Consider the following 24,507-nt stretch of genomic DNA (forward strand, 5'->3'; position numbering starts at 1 on the left):
AACCTTATGCTTAGTAGCCAAAAGATGGGGGCAACCTAAATGTCAACTGATGAATGGATAAACAAAATGTGGTATATCCATACCATGGAATATAATTCAGCCATAAAAAGGAATAGGGGCACCTGGGTGGCTCAGATGGTTGGGTGTCTGTCTTTGGCTCGGATCGTGGTCCCGGGGTCCTGGGATTGAGCCCCGCTTCAGGCTCCCTGCTGGGTGGGGAGCCTGCTTTTCCCTCTCCCTCTCTCTGCCACTCCCCTTGCTGGTACTCTCTCTCTCTAATAAAAAATAAATCTTTAAAAAAAAAAAAATGAAGTACTGACACATGGTACAACATGGATGAACCTTGAAAACATTATGCTAAGTGAAAGAAGCCAGTCACAAAGGCCACATATTATATATTATATGATTTCATTCATATGAAATGTCCAAAAGAGAAAAATCTATACAGACACAGAGATTAATGGTTGCCTGGCAGTGGGGGTGGGGGGCTTGGGAGGTGGGAGGGTGATAGCTAAAGGGTATCAGGCTTCTTTTTGAGGTGACAGAAATATTCTAACATTGTGGTGATGGTTGCACATATCTGTGAATGTAACGCCTATTGAATTCTACACCTTAAATGTGTGAATTATATGCGAACTGTATTTCAGTAGAGCAGTTTAAAAAATGGTGCTGGGAGAACCTGACATCCACATGTAAAATAATGTAACTTGGATCCTTACTGCACACCATGTACAACAATTAACTCAAAATGGATTTAAAGACCTAAATGTAAGAATGAAACTACCAAACTCTTAGAACACAGAAGGAAATATTCATGGCTTTCAGTGTGGCAGTGGTTTCTTATATAGGACACCAAAAGCACAAGCAACAAAAGAAAAAACTGATAAATTTGGCTTCATGAAAATTAAGGTTTTTTTTGTTTCAAAGGATGTCATCAAGAAAGTGAAAAAAATGAAGTACAGATACATTCCACACATTGTTTTTTTGTTAAGATTTTATTTATTTATTTGACAGAGACACAGCGAGAGAGGGGACACAAGCAGGGGGAGTGAGAGAGGGAGAAGCAGGCTTCCCGGGGAGCAGGGGGTCCGATGCGGGGTTCCATCCCAGGACCCTGGGATCATGACCTGAGCCGAAGGCAGACGCTTAACGACTGAGCCACCCAGGCACTCCCATTCCACACATTGTTAAACCTTAAAAATATTATGCTAAGTTAAAGAATTTCAGACACAAAGAATCACATATTGAATGAATCCATTTTTATGAAATTACCAGGATGGGCAAACCCATAGAGATAGGAAGTAGATTCATTTTTGCCAGTAGCTGTAAGGGGACCGAGGAGTGACTGCTGATGGGTATGGAGTTTCTTTTGGGGGTAATGAAAATGTTCTGCGATTACATAGTCATTATGGTTGTGTATCCTTGTGAATATTACTAAAAAATTCTGAATTGTATGTCTTAGGGTAAATTTTATAGTGTGTGAATTATATCTCAAAAAAGAATATATATATATAATGAAAAATATGTGCTAAAAACCAATTAACATTTGAAAACAAGTTATCCCCAAGGAAATTCTGTGGTTTTAGATATTTGGAAATTATACTGGTAGTCCAGTTGTTCAAAGCTCCAACGATATCAGTTGAAGTAAGAAAAATCCACTTACTTGCTTTGTTAGGAGTGGAAGATGAAGTTCAGCAGCAGCAGTTTCTGTTTGTTTCTCTGAGCTTAACAAAGCTAAGATGATGTAATTGTTTTTATACCACTTGGAATAAATTTATTGCAAAGAAATGTTTTAGTTTAAATAGTTTTTCGTAAATTTTATTTATTTTTAATTGGCTTTATATTTACATAATTCAAAATGCAAAAGCATCCCTTCCAACCACCCAGTTTCTTTCCCTCCATGGAGGTGACTAATGTTACTGATTATTTGAGTCCTTCTAGAGATGTTTTTTTACATAGTGTTTTGATTTTTTGAAAAATTTCCCTCTTGTAGTTTAGCATTTTTAAAAGAAATGACTTTTGGGGCAAAAAAGAGTGTAAATCATGGTATTTATAAACCCCCTTTTGAGTTCTGTAGTTGGCCATTGTTAATTTTGATAAGTCTAAGAGAAACACTTTGGTGTCTCTAATTTTTTTTTTAAGATTTTATTTATTTATTTGACAGAGAGAGAGAGAGACAGCTGGAGAGGGAACAGAAGCAGGGGAAGTGGGAAAGGGAAAAGCAGGCTCCTCGCCGAGCAGGGAGCCCGATGTGGGGCTCGATCCCAGGACCCTGGGATCAGGACCTGAGCCGAAGGCAGACGCTTAACGACTGAGCCACCCAGGCGCCCCTTTCATTTTTGATTATGGCCACACAACAGGATCTTTATCCAAGGACATGGAGACCACCTAATGAATACTGGATTAATTTTATTGGACCTAAGACTTGTGTTTTTATTTGTACTTCAATTTTAGGTGATAGCATCTTCATAAGAACTGGTTATTTCCTGCTCATCACTAGTTTGGGTAACAGTTTTACTTAAGTATTTCTCTTCTTCCTCTTATACAAAATAGTACTTTCTACATAATTTGTGATCTTTGCAAGAGATTTTTTTTTTTTGCAAATCTGTACAACTTGCAAGTTCTTTACATTGAGCTAATATATTCTTCCAAATAAAATTTTTATTACATAATTAAACATTTTCTAATTAACACCCTCTAATTTACCTAAACATGAATAATCTATGGTGCTCTAAAAGAGGCCCTCAGATCTACACTGGGAAGTCTCTTTTTTCCTGAATAATTTCTTAAGCCTGAATCTAGTGCTGCTTTTATCATAATCATTTCATATTACCCTTTAAGGAAAAGAATTTTATAGAAATACATTCTTAGGGGCGCCTGGGTGGCTCAGTCGTTAAGCGTCTGCCTTCCGCTCAGGTCATGATCTCTGGGTCCTGGGATCGAGCCCCGCATCGGGCTCCCTGCTCCGCAGGAAGCCTGCTTCTCCCTCTCCCACTCTCCCTGCGTGTGTTCCCTCTCTCACTGTGTCTCTCTCTGTCAAGTAAAAAAAAAAAATCTTAAAAAAAACCAGTCTTAGTTGTTTCTTTTCTTGTAATTTTCATGTATCTTTCTTGCTGTCTAGTGGCTTAATTTAATTTTCTTTATTCTCTTTCTCCCTCTACTGTTTTGGAAGCTTTATATTCTATTTCTAGTCTCCTACTAGTTACCTTTAAATTTTTAACATGTATTCTTTTTTTTTTAATTTTATTTAGTTGACACAGAGAGAGAGGTAGTGAGAGCAGGAACACAAGCAGGGGGAGTGGGAGAGGGAAAAGCAGGCTTCCCACCGAACAGGGAGCCCGATGCGGGGCTCGAACCCAGGACCCTGGGATCATGACCTGAGCCGAAGGCAGACGCTTAACGACTGAGCCACCCAGGCACCCCTTAACATGTATTCTTAACAAAATCTAAGGTTTATCTCTTTCTATACATTCCAAATAAGACCAAGCTTCTCAGAATGCCTCAACTATAAACTCCCTTGCCTATTATTGTTTTCTATTATTTCAGGTCCACTGTGCTTTTGTGTGTGTGCATGTCTGTGTGTTTGAAAAGATAATATATCCTCATATCCTCAAAATTTAAAAGATACAGAGGAGACTAGCTCTTAACTGTTATCACCACACAAAAAAAAGAAATGATAGTTAAGTGATGTGATAGAGGTGTTAGCTAATGGTGGTAATCCTATTGCTATACATATATATAGATATAGATATATAGATTACGTATGTATGTATCAAACCAACACATTGTACACCTTAAACTTACATCATGTTATGTCAATTATATCTCAACTTTAAAAAAGAGGTGCAAAAGGTTATATATTCAACATTCTTTTTTCCACCCTTATCCCCTAAACACTTAGTTCCTCTCACTAGAGGAAAACACTGTTTCCATGGGACATATTAGGTTGATCTATATGAAATTGGCAGTATTCGACTATTTTGATACGCAACAATAGCAGTTTCACGTGGTTCAAACTGATAGCAGTGGGAAAAAAAAGATTCTTGTTTTCATAGAATTTTCATTCCAGTGGGACGCGTATTAGTTCATTATTTCAGTGTAACGAATTACCTAAAAATTTAGTGGCTTGAAACAACAAACATTTATTGTCTTACAGTTTTTGTGAGTCATGAATTTGGGAGCGGTTTTGCTGGGTGATTCTGGCTCAGGGTATCTCATGAGGTTGTAGTCAGTATGTTGACTGGAGCTTCAGGCATCTAAAGGCTTAATTAAGTCTGAATATCAGCTTCTAAGATGGTTCACTCACTTGACTGTTGGCAGGAGGCCTCAAATTCTTGCCACATGAACCTCTCCCTAAGGCTGCTTGAGTGTCCTTATGATGTGGACAAGAGAAAGGACAAGGAGGAATCCACAGTGACTCCCCCCCCATAGTGCCTGCCTTTTATGAGTCATACCTTGTCTATTCCACCATATTCTGTTTGGAAGCAAGTCACTGAGCACAAGCCACACTCGAGGGAAAGGAGTTAAATTCCACCTCTTTTTTTTAAAGATTTTATTTATTTGAGAGAGGGAGTGAGCAAGTATGAGAGAGAGAACATGAGCAGAGGGAAAGGGAGAAGGAGACTGCCTGCTAAGTAGAGAGCCCGATGTGGGGCTTAATCCCAGGACCCTGAGATCATGACCTGAGCCGAAGGCAGTTGCTTAACTGACTGAGCTACCCAGGCTTCCCAAATTCCACCTCTTGAAAGAAGGAGTAACGAAGAATTTGTGAGCACATTTTAAAACCACCACAGGAAAACAGATAATAAGCAATAAACATAGTAAGTAAATTTTGGAGTATATTAGAATATAATAAGTTCTATGAAAAAAAGACAAAATAGAGCAGATGTAAGGGGAATCAGAGTGTATGTGTGTGGAAGGGATGTGGATTGCAATTTTAAGCAGGGTGGTCAGTGTAAAACTCATTAAGGGGATTAGATTTGAGTAAAGGCTTGAAAGATGAAGAAGTTAATTAAGCAGATATCTGGAAGAAGAAAGTCTATTCCAAGGGAATAGCTAAAGCAGTGGCCCTGAGGTGAGAGTAAAATGAGATGAGAGAAAAGAATACTGATCATATTTTATTAGTACAATATTTTCAGTTGAGAAGGTGGGGGGAAAGTTGAGGAAGGATTATTTCCATGGCTGAAATTAATGAGTTCATTGTTTCTAATAGGAATGTAAAGAAGAAATCAAGATGGATCGAAGTATGGGTGTGGATTCGGTCACCATCTCTGTTGAGGGGATGACATGTAATTCCTGTGTTTGGACCATTGAGCAGCGGATTGGAAAACTGAATGGTGTACATCATATTAAAGTAAGTTAGTCTTTGGAAATCAGTGAAGTCAAATGTTGTTGACTGGAATTCTAGAAAATTACTTCTAACACTGAGATAGAAGCAGATACACTGACACATTTGGCAGTGAAGACTGGTAAGATTAATATATTTTCTTTGCCCCTTTAACTTTTCTTTTTATAAAAAATAAGAAATTATATATATTTTTCAACTTAAAAACATCTGAAGATGGAATCTTGACATTATTATGGTTGTATATTTATAGGTTTATGTTTTATAAGTATATAGATATAAAAATACTTTTTATTACTCTTAAGTTCATACTGAACTAAAATATATGTTTTCAGAGAAAGGGTTGTGGGCCTTCTTCTCTTATATAGCATGACAATTATTATGTGAAATAATAATGTACTCTTCCTTAAGCACATGCATACAAGGTCTAACAGTAATTTTCTAAGCTTTTTCACTTCAATTTTTTAAATGTTTCTAGTTAAAAAATATATATATATTTAAGTAATCTGTGCACCCACCATGGGACTTGAACTCACAACCCTGAGATCAAGAGTCACATGCTCTACCAACTGAGTCACTCAAGCTCCCCTTTCACTTCAGTTTTTTTTTAAAAAGATTTATTTATTTACTTTAGAGAAAGAGTGGGGGGTAGGGTGGGGAGAGGGAGAGAGAAACTGAGGCAGACTCAGCACTGAACACAGAGCCCCATGATCATGACCTGAGCCAAAACCAAGAGTTGGATGCTTAACCGACTGTGCCACCCAGGTGCCCCTTCATTTCAATTTTAAATTGCAAAAATAAAATTGACTATTGTCAGACCATCTTAACACATTCCTGCTATAATCCATCTCAGAATGTTACTTGATGAAAAAGAGTGGTTTATATATATATTCTAATTTGTCTGTAATGAACCTGAATTGTTAATGTAACTATTATAAATAAATAAGCTAAACGGCTTTGTTTCACGCCTTCTAAACACAAGAAGTCCCAAAGTCAATACAAGACTACTCTACAGGGAATATAATGATGCCATCCCCCCTCATATCTTATAAAAATTTTTTGAATGTTTCCCATGTTCATTCTGTGACATAGACATATGTTAAAGCTACAATGGGTCTTATATGTGACTTCAAGATTCTAACCTCCTGATTTTACAGATTAGCAAATGGAAGTTTAGAGTAATGAAGTGACTTGTGCTAAATTACACAGCTACCTATTACCAAAGCAAAACTAGAACTCACATTCCATGATTCCTGGGCCAGTGTATGTTCTGGTCATATAGTGTCTACAGATGCATTTTAATTTGCATGTGGTTCTCAAACTGGTCGTCTCTGAATTATTCTCTCATGTAAGTTCTGAAAAAATTAATCCTCATAAAGGTGCCTCTTACCACCTAATTGTTGTATTAGCTTTGTATCTTAGTCTCTGTAAATTCTTCTCAGAATAATTCTAGTATTTTTTAGTATGAAAAACCTTGAGTTATGTTTTATTTGTCATTACTTTTTAAAACTTTTTATTTTCATGTTGTTACAAATGTCTTTGATTTTAAAGTCTTTCGGGTAAAAAATGTTTTGATTAATCTTTACCCTATAATCCAGCTTTCTCAATCTCAGCACTATTGACATTTTGGGCTGGATAATTTTTTATTGTGTGAGGGCTGCTCTGTGCTTTGTAGGATGTTTAGCACACCCCTGGCCTCTACCCACTGGATGCCAATAGCCTTTTCTTGTACTTGTGACAGTGAAGTGTTTCCAGGCATTGCCAAATGTCCTCTGTGGGCAGAAATGCCCTCAGTTGAGATTCACTGCTGTAGTCCCTTCTCAGAGAACCTACTATATACCCTTTGGCTGTTCAGTTAGTATTTGATGATGGTGAATTGATTTATTGAATAGACTCATGTGCCCCTTTCTCTTCATATTAGCTTCTTTTGTTTTGTTTTTGTTTGCCAGTGACAGGTATAGTGAGCAGTGGTTCTCAAACCACAACATGAGAATCACCTGGAGGATGTGCTAAAACATAAATTTCTGGGTCCTACCCTCAGAGTTTCTGTTTTAGTAGGACTGATGGGGCCTGAGAGTTTGCATTTCTAACAAATGTCCGATTAACTCTAATGGTGCTGGCCCTGGGACCACAGTTTGAGAACTATTATATTGCATGAGATATGCTTACACTAAAAATTATTTGTTATTTATCTGAAATTTAAATTTAACTCGGTGTCTTGTTTTTTTAATTATTTTTTTAAATTTATGTTTTATTTTATTTTTTTTAAGTGAATTCTGTGCTTAATATGGGGCTTGAACTCATTACCCCAAGATCAAGAGCTGCATGCTCTAACGACTGAGCTAGCCAGATGCCCCTGGGTGTCTTGTATTTTTATTTGCTAAATCTGGTAACCCTACTTTGAAGTCATCCTTCCTCCTTACTTTGAGTCCCTCATAAACACTGATTTATTTTTTGTCCCTATAAATTTTACTTTTAAAATTTTTTAAAAAGATTTTATTTATTCATTTGTCAGAGAGAGAGAGAGAGAGAGAGAGAGAGAGAGAGAGCACAAGCAGAGGGAGAAGCAGGCTCCTCACTGAGCAGGGACCCCGATGTGGGACTTGATTCCCGGACCCTGGGATCATGACCTGAGTCAAAGGCAGATGCTTAACCGACAGAGTCACCCAGGTGTCCCTAAATTTTACATTTTAAAAACTGACATATAAATGGAATGATATAGCCTTTTGAGTCTAGCTTCCTTCACTTAGCATTATGCATTTGAAATCTACTTACGTTGTTGTCTGTATCACTGGTTCTTTCCTTTTTATTGATGAGGGGTATTCCGTTGTGTGGATGTGCTACAATTTGCCCATTCACTCATTGGGAGACATTTGGACTATTGCCACTTTTTTTGTGATTATGTAAAACAATGCTCTGAGTGTTCACATAGGAGTCTTTGTTTGGACATAGGTTTTCTCTTGGGAAGATTCCTAGGATTGAATTTGTTCCATCATATGGTTAAGTGTATGTATCATTTGTTGAGGTGTTGGGAAATCATTTACCACAGTGACTGTACTATTTTATCTTCACCAGCAATGTTTGTGGGTTCTGCTTTTTCCAGATTCTCTCCCACACTTGGTATTATCTTTTTAGTTATAGACATTCTAGTGGGTGTGTAGTGGTATCATACTAATTGTCATTTCCTTAATGGCTGATGATGTTGAGCATTTCATGTGGTTGTTAGGCATTTGTATAACTTCTTTGGTCAAATGTCTAAAAACTTTTGTCAAATTTTTAGCTGGTTTTTTTTTTGTTTCCTTATTCGATTTTGATTATATATTCCAAATATAAATCTTCTTTTAGATAAGTGTTTTGCAAATATTTTATTCAGTCTGTGGCTTGTCGTTTCATTCAATTTTTTAAAAGATTTCATTTATTTATTTATTAAAGATTTTATTTATTTGAGAGAGAGAGAGTGAGAGAGAGAGAGATCACAAGCTGTGGGGGGGGTGGGTAGAGGGAGAAGCAGACTCCCCGCTGAGCAGGGAGCTTGATGTGGTACTTGATTCCAGGACCCTGGGATCATGACCTGAGCTGAACGAAGGTAGACACTTAACTGACTAAGCCAACCAGGCGTCCTTTATTTATTTTAGAGAGAGCGAGAGAGAGAGTATGTGTGCATGAGTTGGGGGGGAGGGGCAGAGGGAGAGACTCTTCAAGCATACTCCCAACTGAGCACGGAGCCCAGCATGGGGCTTGATCCCATGGCACATGAGACCATGACCTGAGCTGAAAACCAAGAGTCAGATGCTTAACAGACTGAGCCACCCAGGTGCCCCTCATTCTGTTTTTTTAAATTAAGTTTTTATTTAAATTCCAGTTAGTTAACATATAGTATAATATTAGTTTCATGTGTACAATTTAGTGATTCAACACTTACGTACAACACCCAGTGCTCATCACAAGTGCCCTCATTAATCCCTCTCACCTATTGAACCCATCCACCTCTGGTAACCATCAGTTTCTTCTCTATAGTTAAGAGTCTGTTTCTTGGTCTTCCTCTTTTTTCCCCCATGTTTGTTTTGTTTCTTAAATTCTGCATATGAGTGAAATCATATGGTATTTGTCTTTGACTTATTTCGTTTAGCATAATACTCTGTAGCTCCATACACGTCATTGCAAATAGCAAGATTTCATTCTTTTTATTCCATTTTGTGTATATATGTATGTATACATATATGTACACATATGTATGTACACACATATATACATATATATGTACATATACATATATACACACATATGTGTATATATACACATATACATATTACATCTTCTTTATCCATTCATCAGTGGATGGACATTTGGGCTCTTTCCAAAATTTGGCTATTGTTGATAATGCTGCTGTAAACACTGGGGACCATGTATCCCTTCGAATTAGTATTTTTGTATTTTTTGGGTAGATACCTAGTAGTGCAGTTGCTGAATTATAAGGTAGTTCTATTTTTTTAAAGGAGTTTATTTATTTATGGAGAGAGAGCACACAAGTGGGGTGGGGGGCAGAGGGAGAGGGAGAAGCAGGCTCCCTGCTGAGGAGGGAGCCTGATGCAGGGCTCAATCCTAGGACCCCAGGATCATTACCTGAGCCACCCAGGCACCCCAGGGTAGTTCTATTTTTACGTTTTTGAGGAACCTTCACACTGATTTCCAGAGTGGCTGCACCAGTTTGCATTCCCACCAACAGTGTAAGAGGGTTCTCCTTTCTCTGCATCCTCACTAACACATGTTCTTTCTTGTGTTGTTAATTCTAGCCATTCTGATAGGTGTGGAGTGTTAGCTAATTGTAGTTTTGATTTGTATTTCCCTGATGATGAGTGGTGTTGAGCATCTTTTCATGTATCCTTTAACCATCTGTAAGTCTTTGGAAAAATGTCTGTTCAGGTCTTCTGCCCATTTCTTAACTGGATTATTTGTTTTTTTTGTGTTGAGTTTTAACTTCTTCACATATTTTGGATGCTAATCCTTTGGCAGATATGTCACTTGCAAATATCTTCTTCTATTCCATAGCTTGCCTTTTAGTTTTGTTGACGATTTCCTTTGATGTGCAGAAGCTTTTTATCTTGGAAGTCCCATTAGTTCATTTTTGCTTTTGTTTCCCTTGCCTCAGGACACATATCTAATAAAAACTTGCTACAGCCAGTGTCAAAGAGATTATACCTGTGTTCTCTAGGATCCTGTTTCACATTTAGGTCTTTCATCCATTTTGAATCTATTTTTGTGTATGGTGTAAGAAAATGTTTCATTCTTCTGCATGTGGCTGTCCAATTTTCCCAGCACCATTTATTGAAGAGACTGTCTTCTTTCCATTGGATATTCTTTCCTGCTTTGCTGAAGATTAGTTGACCATAGAGTTGAGGGTCCATTTCTGGGGTCTCTATTCCTTTCCATTGATTGGTGTCTGTTTTTGTGCCAGTACATTACTGCCTTGATGATTACAGCTTTGTAATAGAGCTTGAAGCCCAGAATTGTGATGCCACCAATTTTGCTTTTCTTTTTCAACATTCTTCTGGCTATTCGGGGTCTTTTTTGGTTCCATATAAATTTTAGAATTATTTGTTTCAGCTCTGTGAAAAAAGTTAATGGTATTTTGATAGGGATTGTATTGAGTTTGTAGATTGCCCTAGGTAGCATAGACATTTTAACAATATTTGTTCTTCCAATCTATGAGCATGGAATGTTTTTCCATTTCTTTATGTCTTCCTCAATTTCTTTCATGAGTATTCTATAGTTTTCTGAATACAGATTCTTTGCCTCTTTGGTTAGATTTATTGCTAGGTATCTTATGGTTTTGGGTGCAATTGTAAATGGGATCGACTCCTTAATTTCTCTTTCTTCTGTTTCATTGTTGGTGTATAGAAATGCAACTGATTTCTATGCATTGATTTTATATCCTGCCACTTTACTGAATTCCTTTATGAGTTCTAGCAGTTTTTGGGTGGAGTCTTTGGGTTTTCCACATAAAGTATCATATCATCTGCAAAGAGTGAGAGTTTGACTTCTTCTTTGCTGATTCGGATGCCTTTTATTTCTTTTTATTGTCTGATTGCTGAGGTTAGAACTTCTAGTACTATGTTGAATAACAGTGGTGATAGTGGACATCACTGCCATATTCCTGACCATAGGGGAAAAGCTCTCAGTTTTTCCCCATTGAGAATGATATTCGCTGTGGGTTTTTCATTGATGGCTTTTATGATATTGAGGTATGTACCCTCTATCCCTACACTGTGAAGAGTTTTAATCAAGAAGGGATGCTGTACTTTGTAAAATGCCTTTTCTGCATCTATTGAGAAGATCATAGGGTTCTTGTCCTTTCTTTTATTAATGTAGTGTATCACATTGATTGATTTGTGGATGTTGAACCAACCTTGCAGCCCAGGAATAAATCCCACTTGATCATGGTGAATAATCCTTTTAATGTACTGTTGGGTCCTATTGCCTAGTATTTTGCTGAGAATTTTTGCATCCATGTTTATCAGGGGTATTGGTCTGTAATTCTTTTTGGTGGGGTCTTTGTCTGGTTTTGGGATCAAGGTAATGCTGGCCTCATAAAATGGGTTTAGAAGTTTTCCTTCCATTTCTGTTTTTTTGGAATAGTTTCAGAAGAACAGGTATTAATTCTTCTTTAAATGTTTGGTAGAATTCCCCTGGGAAGCCATCTTGCCCTGGACTCTTGTGTGTTGGGAGATTTTTGATTACTGCTTGAATTTCCTTGCTGGTTATGGGTCTGTTCAGGTTTTCTATTTCTTCCTGTTTCAGTTTTGGTAGTTTATACATCTCTACGAATGCATCCATTTCTTCCAGATCGCCTAGTTTGTTGGTATAGAGTTGCTCATAATATGTTCTTTTTTTAAAAGATTTATTTATTTATTTATTTGACAGAGACACAAGAGAGGGAACACAAGCAATGGGAGAGGGAGAAGCAGGCTTCCCGCTGAGCAGGGAGCCTGACAAGGGGCTCGATCCCAGGACCCTGGGATCATGACCTGAGCCTCAAAGGCAGACACTTAACGACTGAGCCATCCAGGCGCCCCACTCATAATATGTTCTTCTAATTGTATTTATTCAGTGCTGGTTGTGATCTCTCCTCTTTCATTCATGATTTTATTTATTTGGGTCCTTTTTCTTTTCTTTTTGATAAGTCTGGCCAGGGGTTTGTCAATCTTATTAATTCTTTCAAAGAACCAGCTCTGTTTTGTTGATCTGTTTTGTTCTTTTGGTTTCTATTTCATTGATTTCTGCTCTGATCTTTATTATTTCTCTTCTCCTGCTGGGTTTAGTCTTTATTTGCTGTTCTTCACCTGCTTTAGGTGTAAGGTTAGGTTGTGTATTTGAGACCTTTCTTGTTTCTTGAGAACGGCTTGTATTGCTATATACTTTCCTCTTTAGGACTGCCTTTGCTGCATCCCAAAGGTTTTGAACAGTTGTGTTTTCATTTTCATTTGTTGCTGTGAATTTTTTAAATTTTTCTTTAATTTCCTGGATGACCCATTCATTCTTTAGTCGGATGCTCTTTAGCCTCCATGTATTTGAGTTCTTTCCAAATTTCCTCATGCGATTGAGTTCCAGTTTCAAAGCACTGTGGTCCAAAAATATGCAGGGAATGATCCCAGTCTTTTGGTACCAGGTGAGACCTGATTTGTGACCCAGGATGTGATCTGTTCTGGACAGTGTTCCATGTGCACTTGAGAAGAATGTGTATTCTGTTGCTTTAGGATGAAATGCTCTGAATATATCTGTGAAATCCATCTGGTTCAGGGTGTCATTTAAAGCCCTTGTTTCCTTGTTCATCTTCTGATTAGATGGTCTATTGATTGCAGTGAGGGGGATGTTAAAGTCCCCTACTATTATTCTGTTATTATCAATGTTTTTTTAAATTTTGTTATTGTTTTATATAATTGGCTGCTCCCAAGGTAGGGACATAAATATTTACACTTGTTAGATTTTCTTGTTGGATAGAACCTTTAAGTATGGTATAGTGTCCTTCCTCATCTCTTATTACAGTCTTTGGTTTAAAATATAATTTGTCTGATACAAGGATTGCCACCCCAGCTTTCTTTTGATGTCCATTAGCGTGATAAATGGTTTTACATCCACTCACTTTAAATCTGGGGTTGTCTTTGGGTCTAAAATGAATCTCTTGCAGATTGATGGGTTTGGCTTTTTTATCCAATCTGATACCCTGTGTCTTTTGATTGGAGTATTTCATCCATTTACATTCAGAGTAATTATTGAAAGATATGAATTTGTTGCTATTGTATTACCTGTAAAGTCACTGTTTCTGTATATTGTTTCTTTTCCTTTCTGGTCTGTGTTACTTTTGGGCTCTCACTTTGCTTAAAGGATCCCTTTTAATATTTCTTGCATGGCTGGTTTAGTGATCACAAATTCTTTTATTTTATGTTTGTCTTGGAGGCTTTTTTCTCTCCTTCTATTTTTAATGGCATCCTAGCTGTATAAGTATTCTTGGCTGTATATTTTTCTCATTTAGTACTCTGAATATATCATGCCAGTCCTTTCTGGCCTGCCAGGTCTCTGTGCATAGGTCTGCTGCCCGTCTAATGTTCTACCCTTTTAAGTTGTGGACCTCTTATCCCTGAGCTGCTTTCAGGATTTTCTCTTTGTCTCTGAGATTTGCAAGTTTCACTATTATATATCAGGGTGTTGACCTATTTTTTTTTTTTATTTTGAGGGGGGTTCTCTGTGCCTCCTGTACTTGGATGCCGATTTCCTTCCCCAGATTAGGTACGTTCTCCTCTTTAATTTGCTCCAATATACCTTCTGCCCCCCATCTCTCTCTTTCCTCTTCTTCTGGGATCCCAATTATTCTAATGTTGTTTCTCTTTATGGTATCACTTATCTCTCAAATTCTCCCCTCATGATCCAGTAGTTGTTTATCTCTCTTTTTCTCAACTTCTTCATTCTCCATCATTTTGCCTTCTATATCAATAATTCTCCTTTCTGCCTCATTTATCCTAGCGGTTAGAGCCTCCATTTTTGTTTGATTTTGACTTGATTAGATTTTGGTTCTTTTATTTCTCCAGAAAGGGATTATCTACTGTCTTCTATGCTGTTTTCAAGCCCAGCTAGCATCTTTTTAATCATTATTCTGAACTCTAGTTCTGACATCTTACTTGTGTCCATACTGATTAGGTCCTGGGCAGTACTGCCCCTTGTTCTCTTTTTTGAGGTGAGTTTTCTCGTCTTGTTGTTCTCTTACCTTGCAGGGAGTCGTTGTTTTCTTTCTTTTTTTGTAAGATTTTATTTTATTTATTTGAGAGAGAGAGAGAGCACAAGATGGGGTAGGGTCAGAGGGAGAAGCAGACTCCCCGCTGAGCAGGGACCCTGATGCGGGACTCGATCCTGGTACTCCAGGATCATGACCTGAGCTGAAGGCAATCGGTTAACCAACTGAGCCACCCAGGCGCCCTGAGGAAATGGTTGTTTTTCTATTTGTAGAGTTGCCGTTATTTTCTTAGATCACCTGTTGAATTCATAGGTGTTCAGAATGATTATAATATAACTTGAAGTCCCGCTTAGCTTTTCTTTTTCAAAATTGCTTTGGCTATTTCGGGTCTTCTGTGGTTCCATACACATTTTAGGGTTGTTTGTTCTAGCTCTGTGACAGATGCTTTGGTATATAGGTATATAGGGGTTGCATTAAATGTGTAGATTGCTTTGAGTAGTATAGACATTTTAACAGTACTTGTTCTTCCAATCCATGAGCATGAAATGTTTTTCCATTTCTTTGTGTCCTCTTCAATTTTTTTCATAAGTGTTCTATAGTTTTGAGAGTACAGATCTTTTACCTCATTGGTTAGGCTTATTCCTAGGTATCTTATGGTTTTTGGTGCAATTGCAGATGGAATTAATTCCTTGATTTCTCTTTCTGCTCCTTCATTATTGGTGTATAGAAATGCAACAGATTTCTGTATGTTGATTTTGTATCCTGCAACTTTATTGAATTCCTATATCAATTCTGGCATTTTTTTGGTGCAGTCTTTCAGGTTTTCTGTATAGTGCATCATGTCATCTGCAAATAGTGAAGGTTTTACTTCTTCCTTGCCAATTTGGATACCTTTTATTTCTTTTCATTGTCTGATTGCTGATGCTAGGACTTTCAGTACTATGTTAAATAACAGTGGTGAGAGTGGACATCCCTGTCTTGTTCCTGACCATAGAGGAAAAGCTCTCAGTTTTTTCCCCAATGAGAATTGTATTAGCTATGGGCTTTTTTTTAATTAAGATTTTATTTATTTATCTAATTGACAGAGAGAGAGAGAGAGAGAGAGAGAGAGAGACAGTGAGAGAGGGAACACAAGCAGGGGGAGTTGGAGAGGGAGAAGCAGGCTTCCCGCAAAGCAGGGATCCCGATGCGGGGCTCAATCCCAGGACCCTGGGTTCATGACCTGAGCCAAAGGCAGACGCTTAATGACTGAGCCACCCAGGCGCCCCTACAGTTAGTATTTCTGTGGTGTTAGTTGTGATCTCTCCTATCTCATTTGTGATTTTATTTATTTGGGTCCTTTCTCTTTTTGTAAAGATTTTATTTATTTATTTGTGAGAGAAAGAGAGCGAGCAGAAGCAGGGGGAGAAGCAGGCTCCCCGCTGAGCAGGGAGCCCAATATGGGACTTGATCCCAGGACCCTGGGATCATCACCTGAGCCAAAGGCAGGCACTTAACCGACTGAGCCACCTAGGCTCACCCCTTTCTCTTTTCTTTTAAGGAAGTTTTCAGCTGTTATTTCCTCAATTAAATTTTCTGTCCCCCTTTCTCTCTTTTCTTTTTCTGGTACTCCTATAATGTGAATGTTATTATGTTTGATGGAGTTACTGAGTTCCCTAAATCTGTTCTCATATTCCATAATTCTTCTTTCTCTCTTTTGTTGAACTTCATTATATTCCATTGTTTTATTTTCTACATCACTTGCTCATTCCTCTGCTTCTTTACTCCTCCTGTTCATTTTATGTAGTCTGTTTCAAATATCAGTGCATTTTTCATTTCTTTTTTTTTAAAGATTTTATTTATTTTTTTGACAGAGAGAGACACAGTGAGAGAGGGAACACAAGCAGGGGGAGTGGGAGAGGGAGAAGCCGGCTTCCCACAGAGCGGGGAGCCCAATGCGGTTCTCGATCCCAGGACTCTGGGATCATGACCTGAGCTGAAGGCAGACGCTTAATGACTGAGCCACCCAGGTGCCCCTTCATTTCTTTTTAAAAAAGATTTGTTTATTTATTTTAGAGAGAAAGAAAGGGAGGGAGGGAGAAGGAGAGAGATTATCAAGTAGATGCCACACTGAGTATGGAGCCTGATGTGGAGTTCGAGATTATGACCTGAGCCAAAACCAAGAGTTGGATGCTCAACTGACTCTGCAACCCAGGCACCCTACAGTTTTCATTTCTGAGTGATTCTTTTTTAACTTTTTATCTGGCAGTAAGGGCCTTTCTGAATTCCATTTTTTTTCTCAAACCCAGCAAATATCCTTATGATTGTTGCTTTAAATTCTTCACCAGGCATATTACTTATATCTGTTTTGCTTAGATTTCTGACCATGACCTTATCTTGTTGTTTCATTTAGGATGAATTCTTCTATCTTGGCATTTTGTCTAAGTCTCTGTCTTCTTCTTTGTGTTACAACATAAAAACATAAAAAACTTTTATGTTCCATGCTCCAGAGATAATGGCTTTATGAAGAAGAGTTCATTTACTGTCAAGGCCTGGTGCTTCAGGGAGCATCTCTGGTGTGCTGCATGTGCTCTACTGCTATGTTTTTGCTGCTCTATCTTTCAGGCCAGTTGTCTATAGAGGCTCTCCTTGCCTGCAGTGGGCAGCATTTGGTCCTTGGCCAGAGTGTGGAGAGTTTTAACTAGATGTGCTCCAGTCTGCTTGTGACATGAGACCTGATACTACTTATGCTAGCACAGAAGCCTTGCAGAACTCTCTGGTCAGGAGACCTGCAGTGGGCAGGGGCTTTCACTGGTCTTCTGGGGAAGGGGCTTGCCGTGCTAGGAATGAAGGACGCTTGACTGAGAGGGGCAGTTGTACCAGAGCACAGGGGCATGGGACTTGGATCAAGCAGGCTAGGCAGCCAATGTTGGGACCAAGCAGCCCTGGTCGGGTGGCTCTGTATTAATGCTGAGGGGCAGGGGAGGGAAAAGGCACCTATCAGCTCTTTTGTCTCTGGAGAGGTGTCTCTGTGATGGCTCCCTCTCATGGACGTGCCCCAAGAAGAGTGAATAATCTTCCCCATGTGTGCCCCAGGTGTTCCTCAGAGCATGGTGTCTGCCCGGGTTGCTTGCCTGCCTTCTCTCCAGGAGTGGGGCAGCACTCCCAGAGCTCTATCCCAGACAAGCCAGTGACCTTTAAAACTCCAGTCTTTTAAGCCCTGCTGGTTGCAGAAACTCATGAAAATTAGCTCCTCTCGTTTTCTCAGCCAGTGGCTTTGGGGAAGTGTTCTCCTTCTGCATTCCCCTGTGTGTTCCTCTCTCTTTTACCTTTCTCCATGACGAGGGCTCCCTCACCTTTGAAGCACCTGCAATCCATTTCTCCCTGAAACCACATCTCCACACTTCCTACCTTCCTCCATGTGGTCTCTTCTCTCCCTCTACTTGTGGAATTTGTTCTGTCAGTCCTCAGGTTGATTTCTTGGGTATTCAGAATGATTTGATAGATACCTAGTTGTGTTTGAGGAATGAGATGAGCCTAGGGTCCTCTTACTACACCACCATCTTAGCTCCCCCTGTCTTTTCATTCTCTTACAAGTGTCTTTCCCAGAGCAGATGTTTTTACTTTTGATGAATTCCAGTTTATCTACTTTTTTTTCTTTATGGGTCATGTTTTTGGTGTCATGTCTAAGAAATCTTAGTCTTACCCAAGGTCACAAAGATTTTTCTTCTATGTCATCTAAAATTTTATCATTTTATGTTTTACCTTTAGGTCTGTGATTCATTTTTGTTTAAGAGAGAGAGAGAGAAAGAGACCGCAAATGGGGAAAAGGGTTCAGAGGGAGAGGGAGAGAGACTTTTAAGCAGACTCCATGCCCACTGGGGAGCCTGACATGGGGCTTGATCTCCAAACCCTGAGATCATGACCTGAGCTGAAATCAAGAGTTGGATGCTTGGGATGCTGGTTGGCTCAGTCTGTTAAGCATCTGCCTTTGGCTCAGGTCATGATCCCAGGGTCCTGGGACTGAACCCCGCATTGGGTGCCCTGCTCAGCGGGGAGCCTGCTTCTCCCTCTCCCTCTGCCTGCCTGTCTGCCTACTTGTGATCTCTCTCTCTCTCTGTCAAATAAATGAATAAAATCTTTAAAAAAAGATCTTTAAAACAACTTTATATTGGTGGTGGTTCTATTTACTGGAGGTTTTTATAATTTTGCATTTATACAGTATTTGTTACAATGATGATGGAAGTTAATGCAACTTTGGAATTTGATCAGCTGCATTATTCTTTTTTTTAAGATTTATTTATTTGAGAGAGAGAGAATGAGAGATAGAGAGCACAAGAGGGAAGAGGGTCAGAGGGAGAAGCAGACTCCCCGCTGAGCAGGGAGCCCGATGCGGGACTCAATCCCGGGACTCCAGGATCATGACCTGAGCCGAAGGCAGTCGCCCAACCAACTGAGCCACCCAGGCGCCCTCAGCTGCATTATTCTTAAAATGGTTTGCCAATGAGTTCAGATCCACATGCGAAATGTACATTTTTAGACACACTATCCAGAGTAGATGTTAATATTCTAAAGGGAGTTTTGTCCAAGTGGATATCACAGTTAGCACAACATTTAAACTCAGGGATCAGTGGATTCTTTCTAATAATCAGAAGCTCATTATATTTTTAAGTACATGAGTTATTAAATTTGGACTAGAATATCTGGTGTATCTCCAGATCAAATAGATAATTATGAGAGCTCTGTCTTTTAATTAATCTAAACATTAATTTTTACCCATTCACACTGATTTTACCCAATTACATTTTGTAATTTTCTTGCTAATCAGAACTGTCCAACAACTAGATGGGTATTTTCCAGTGTGTTGATTAGAAAAAAGGATGGCAAAAGTACCTCTGCACCCTTCAGTTCCACATCTTTAAAAATGAGTCATTCAATTTCATTGAGTAATAAGTATGATACCTGCATTTGATTTATCTTTAAATGAAAGCAGTCAAACTTCCTCCACTTGATCTAAGGTGGCTGATGCTGGGGGGCCAGAATAGAAGCTGAATCTTACTAATTGTCTGTGCTAACTGCAGTAAAACTCTTTTAACCATCCAAAAGCTAGTTCACATACTTTTTCTCCAAATGACTTAGGTACTTAACTGTCCACAGACAACTAGTGCATTTTCCAGAACTCCCAACTCTTTGTATGGCAAACTACTTTAGATTAATATTTGTTTTCCCCAACATATTCATGTATAACTAAAGGAAAGGATTCTGCTTTGACATTTGCAAGTACATTCCTGTATAGATTTTCAAAAAAAGTCTGTTGCGCCCCATTCATATGTAAGGCTGCTATTTCCACTGTGTCTTCTAGAATTCCCCTGTGCTTCATAAGGTCTGTTTAAGGTCAGAAAAATGCGATTGAATTGAATTAACTTGTAAAGGAAAAGTAGCAGTGATAAGAGGTGAAAGCACTTTGTGTTATCAATGGTGATTTATGTGGATCCCAGTGACAGATCCTTAAGGCTATACTTTCCAGGGCACATTCATAATTTGATTGCTAAAAATAAAAGGACATTTACCTTTTCTGCCTTTACCAGCTCTCCCTCTCCTCCTTCAGTCAAAAGCCCATATGATATAGCATATATTAGTGACCTTTCTTCTTTTTTCTTTCCTTTAAAAAATATTTTACTAAGTATTTAGTCTTCTAGGCGCAGAGACAGATTTATTGTGAAGCTTATGTTTCATAGCCTCTTGCTTGCGTTGACCCCTTCTGAGACTCTGGAAGGAGTCTTAGTTTGTTCACATGATTGTATGTTTTTGCAAAAGTAAAATATTTTAACCACAAACATTTAAGTCCATTGTCTATTTCTACTTAGCCCTCTGGTAGACTTTCCCTTTGTGTTGAGAAGTATTGGATTTGCCATGGGCATTTTGGGGTATCTGACTAAGGGAAGGTTGAGTTGGGGATGTTTGGTTTGGGGTTAGTAGGATATCTGGCCAAATGTGGTTCTTTTTTTTTAAGATTTTATTTATTTATTTGACAGAGAGAGACACAGCAAGAGAGGGAACACAGCAGGAGGAGTGGGAGAGGGAGAAGCAGGCTTCCTGTGGAGCAGGACGTGGGGCTCAATCCCAGGACGCTGGGATCATGACCTGAGCCAAAGGCAGATGCTTAATGACTAAGCCACCCAGGCACCCCTGGCCAAATGTGGTTCTTAGTCACTTCTGTATATAGTGAAATTTTTCCTAGGAATTCTGGTGTGGGAATGTCTTCCAATTACCCCTACCACCCATATTGCCAACTCACTCAGTATTACGACATAAAGGTGTAGGGCCCAGTGTAAAAATGATAAAATGATTGTTATCAATTCAAAGAGTTGGGGCACCTGGGTGGCTCAGTCGGTTAAGCATCTGCCTCCCGCTCCAGTCATGATCCCAGGGTCCTGGGATCGAGCCCTGCATCAGGTTCCCCACTCGTTGGAGAGCCTGCTTCTTCCTTTCCCTCTGCCTGCACTCCCCCTGCTTGTGCTCGCTCTCTGTCAAATAAATAAATAAAAACCTTTATAAAAAAAAAACAAAAAAAACCCAAAATATTTAATACTAATCACTACACAAGTAAACTTCTCTGAAAATCTCTGTAATCTTATAGTACATATATGAAAGAAACTTGATAGTTTTCCCAAGTTTGAAAACAGCTCTAAAAATTTATTAATACTTATTTGTGACATTGAAAGGAACTTTACTAAGCTATCATTAATAAAAAATATTTTGACATATGAGAATAACTAAATTATCATTCTTTTCTCTATATAGAAAATGACTTTACAAAGTTATTATCAAATGAAGCAGGAGAGTATACAGTGAAAATATAGGAAAAGAAGATATAGAGGTGTCTCACCATTTTATATTTGGTGGCTTTCTAAAATTTGTAACTTGTTATTTTGTTATAGTTTTATATTATTTGTTATAGTTTTATATTATTTTTCTTTTAAAAAATATTTATTTGAGAGAGAGAGTGAGAGAGATCATGAGAGCAGGATGAGGGGCAGAGGGAGAAGCAGACTCCCCGCTGAGCAGTGAGCCCGACATGGGGCTCGTTCCCAGGACCCTGGGATCATGACCTGAGCTGAAGGCAGACACTTAACCAACTAAGCCACCCTGGCTTCCCTAGTTTTGTATTATTTTTCTTAAGGAAAACCCTTAAAATGTTTGCATTTCAGAGGCCACAAAAGGTGGATTCACTTCTTTCTATGCATCACATAGAAAATTGTCCTGTGCAAACATACTTTATCATCAGAATGCAGCTCAACATGTTAATAATAGATAAATATTGGTCACTTTTTAAAGACTGTTAAGGTTTCAAATTTCTGGATCACAGTTACAGCTGAGATTATATTTAAGATTAATGTGCAGTCAATTTAGAAAACAAATTTGGAGGGGCACCTGGGTGACTCAGTTGGTTAAGTGTCCAACTCTTGGTTTTGGCTCAGGTCATGATCTTAGGGTCCTGAGATAGAGCCCTGCCTCGGTCAGAGTCAGCTTGAGATTCTTTCCCTTCCTCCCTCTCCCTTCCTCTTTGCTCCTTCCCTGGCTTGTGGACACTTGTGCTCTCTCTCTCTAAAATAAATAAATAAAATCTTTAAAAAAATGGAAAACAGATTTAGAGAGGACATTTTTTCAACTAAGTCAAGGAGTTCTTTCTTGTTTGGAATAAAACTCTGAAATGAAGTAACGTAATTGTGATGTTAAATTGAGTGGGGTTGTTTTATTGAAAAAATGCTACAGTGGAACAGATTAGAGCTTTAATTAACAGAATTCAAGGAGAGTTGAATAGTCAAGATGTCTCTAATTTTGTAATAAGTAGAATTAATGTGATTATTTCTCTTTGCAGCATCAGCATTTAAATACATTTTGGGAATTGTGTCTTACCTTATAAAGTTTGTAAATGAGTATAATCTTGTTTGTCTTGTCCATGTGAAGACTGTAGACTTTAAAGAGATTAACCCAAAGTTTAATTTAATCACTCAGTGGTCTGTTCAGAGGAAAAATAAAATGGGCAGATAATGTGAAGGTCTTTCTCTGGAATTATTTGGCCTTTTTGAAAGGGGAAATGTAAAAACAAATTTAATTAGGTACAAGTACTGAATGACTCCAAAGATTAATGCCTTATTACCAAATTACATTTGTCCTTGAAATTTATACTGCTAGCATTTTGAGTGCTTTTCCCCTTTACTCAGATAAAGGCTGCAGTCCATACGCCTAATTTAGACTGTCCTTTAAAAAATGGCCACCTAGATGCTAGCAGTTACCAAATTCATCCTGTGGACCAATACATTCCTTGCTCCCCTTAACTGTTTTTTTATTATTGAAAAAGTAACACAAATAATACAGAGTAAAATCCCCCTCCCAACAGAAACCATTTATGTTTGCTAATGTATGTATCCTTCCAGAAATAGACTATGAATGTAAAATGGTTTACCTGTATATATGTGTATCTATATAGACATCCATCTATCTATCTAAAAATGGAAGCATATATCCACTGAGAAAAGAGGAAGAACTGAAATAAGACAAAAGCATTTTTTTGGGGTCTCAGAATTACAATTCAGGAAGCACAGATTTAGGTAGCAACCCAAATTGTGTTCCTCTAGGGAACAAAAGTCAGTGGTTTTTAAAGACAAAGAGGAACGCTTGTATACATTGTTTACAAAGAATTTGGGTTGGTATTGGTATCAGAAAACTAATTTTGGCTAAACATAATTGATTGCTAAGCCTATCACTAAGCAAAAGTCTGTTAATGTAGTAAGTTGCAGATGTTTATGCAGAGTCCTTGGAATATTTGTGGTTTGGCCCAGTTCAGAAATTCATGGTTCCACCAGGTGAGGACATGTATAAGGCCCACCTCCTTAATAGCCTCCTGGCTCCATTTTAAAACCCCTTGACATAAGTAACTCCATTTTCTTTTACCTTTCACATATACTATATATAATATACACATATTATATGTATATATTATCTGTACCTTGCTTTTCTCACTTAGCAAATATATCTTAGAGATTGTTCCATATCAGCATATAGAGATGAATTTTTTTTTTTATTTCTACTTGGAACTTACTTCATTTTCTACCTTTTCTATGGCAAATGATAGAGCATCGAACATTCTGTTTTTCAAACATTGTGTTAGAGTAAAACAGGCATTTTGCTTAATTCCTAGGTAATAATTATCCATCATGAAGATGTAGAGTCAGTTATTCAAAAAGGGTTAGGTTTCTGATTTAGTTGAACTTTACCCCAAATTTCAAAACAAGGTCAAATTCAATATAGAAATCTAGCAGTGAAGGAATGGTATGGACAGGGAGTTTCGCTATTTCCTTTGTATAATTTTGTATTTAAATGTTTCATAATGAATAACCATGCATTAGTTGAATAATTTTTGAAAAAATGATAATAGCAATGAAAACAATGCTACAACTTAAAAAAATCTAATCTCTGCATCTTTTTCATTTTAAGATATTTGGTTTTTGAATTTTTTTCATAAAAACTTTAATCAATTTTAACAAACGTATCACACTGAATGTAATACATTAAGTAATAATAGGGGATACTATAAAGGAAGAGTTTTATGCGAAATCTGTACTACCTGTTCAGTATTCTTTTTTTCCCAGTGTTTATTTAAATTCTGATTAGTTGGGGTACCTGGGTGGCGCAGTTGGTTAAGTGGCTGCCTTTGGCTCAGGTCATGATCCCAGGGTCCTGGGATCGAGCCCCATGTCGGGCTCCCTGCTCAGTGGGGAGCCTGCTTCTCCGTCTCCCTCTGCCTGCTGCTGTGCCTACTTGTGCGCTCTCTCTATCTCTCTGTCAAATAAATAAATAAATAAATAAATAAATAAATAAATAAAATCTTCAAAAAACATAAATTCTGGTTAGTTAACAGTGTATTATTAGCTTCAGGTATACAATATAGTGA

General features: G+C 38.1%; 1 protein-coding gene across 2 annotated transcripts in view; it reads left to right on the plus strand.

Annotated features, from left to right (window-relative positions):
* ATP7A (ATPase copper transporting alpha) overlaps positions 1–24,507 on the plus strand; it is a 153,915-nt gene that overhangs the window by 58,094 nt on the left and 71,314 nt on the right. For both annotated transcript variants that reach the window (XM_025882227.2, XM_025882296.2), the window contains exon 2: positions 5,213–5,353. In XM_025882227.2, coding sequence (XP_025738012.1) covers positions 5,234–5,353 — 120 coding nt within the window. In that variant the 5' untranslated portion in view covers positions 5,213–5,233. The remainder of the gene's footprint in view (positions 1–5,212; positions 5,354–24,507) is intronic.

The sequence above is a fragment of the Callorhinus ursinus genome, unplaced genomic scaffold (genome assembly GCF_003265705.2).
Source record: "Callorhinus ursinus isolate GAN/ISIS: 27379988/994484 unplaced genomic scaffold, GSC_fseal_2.0 scaffold40, whole genome shotgun sequence".
In the NCBI taxonomy this organism is placed as follows: domain Eukaryota; kingdom Metazoa; phylum Chordata; class Mammalia; order Carnivora; family Otariidae; genus Callorhinus; species Callorhinus ursinus.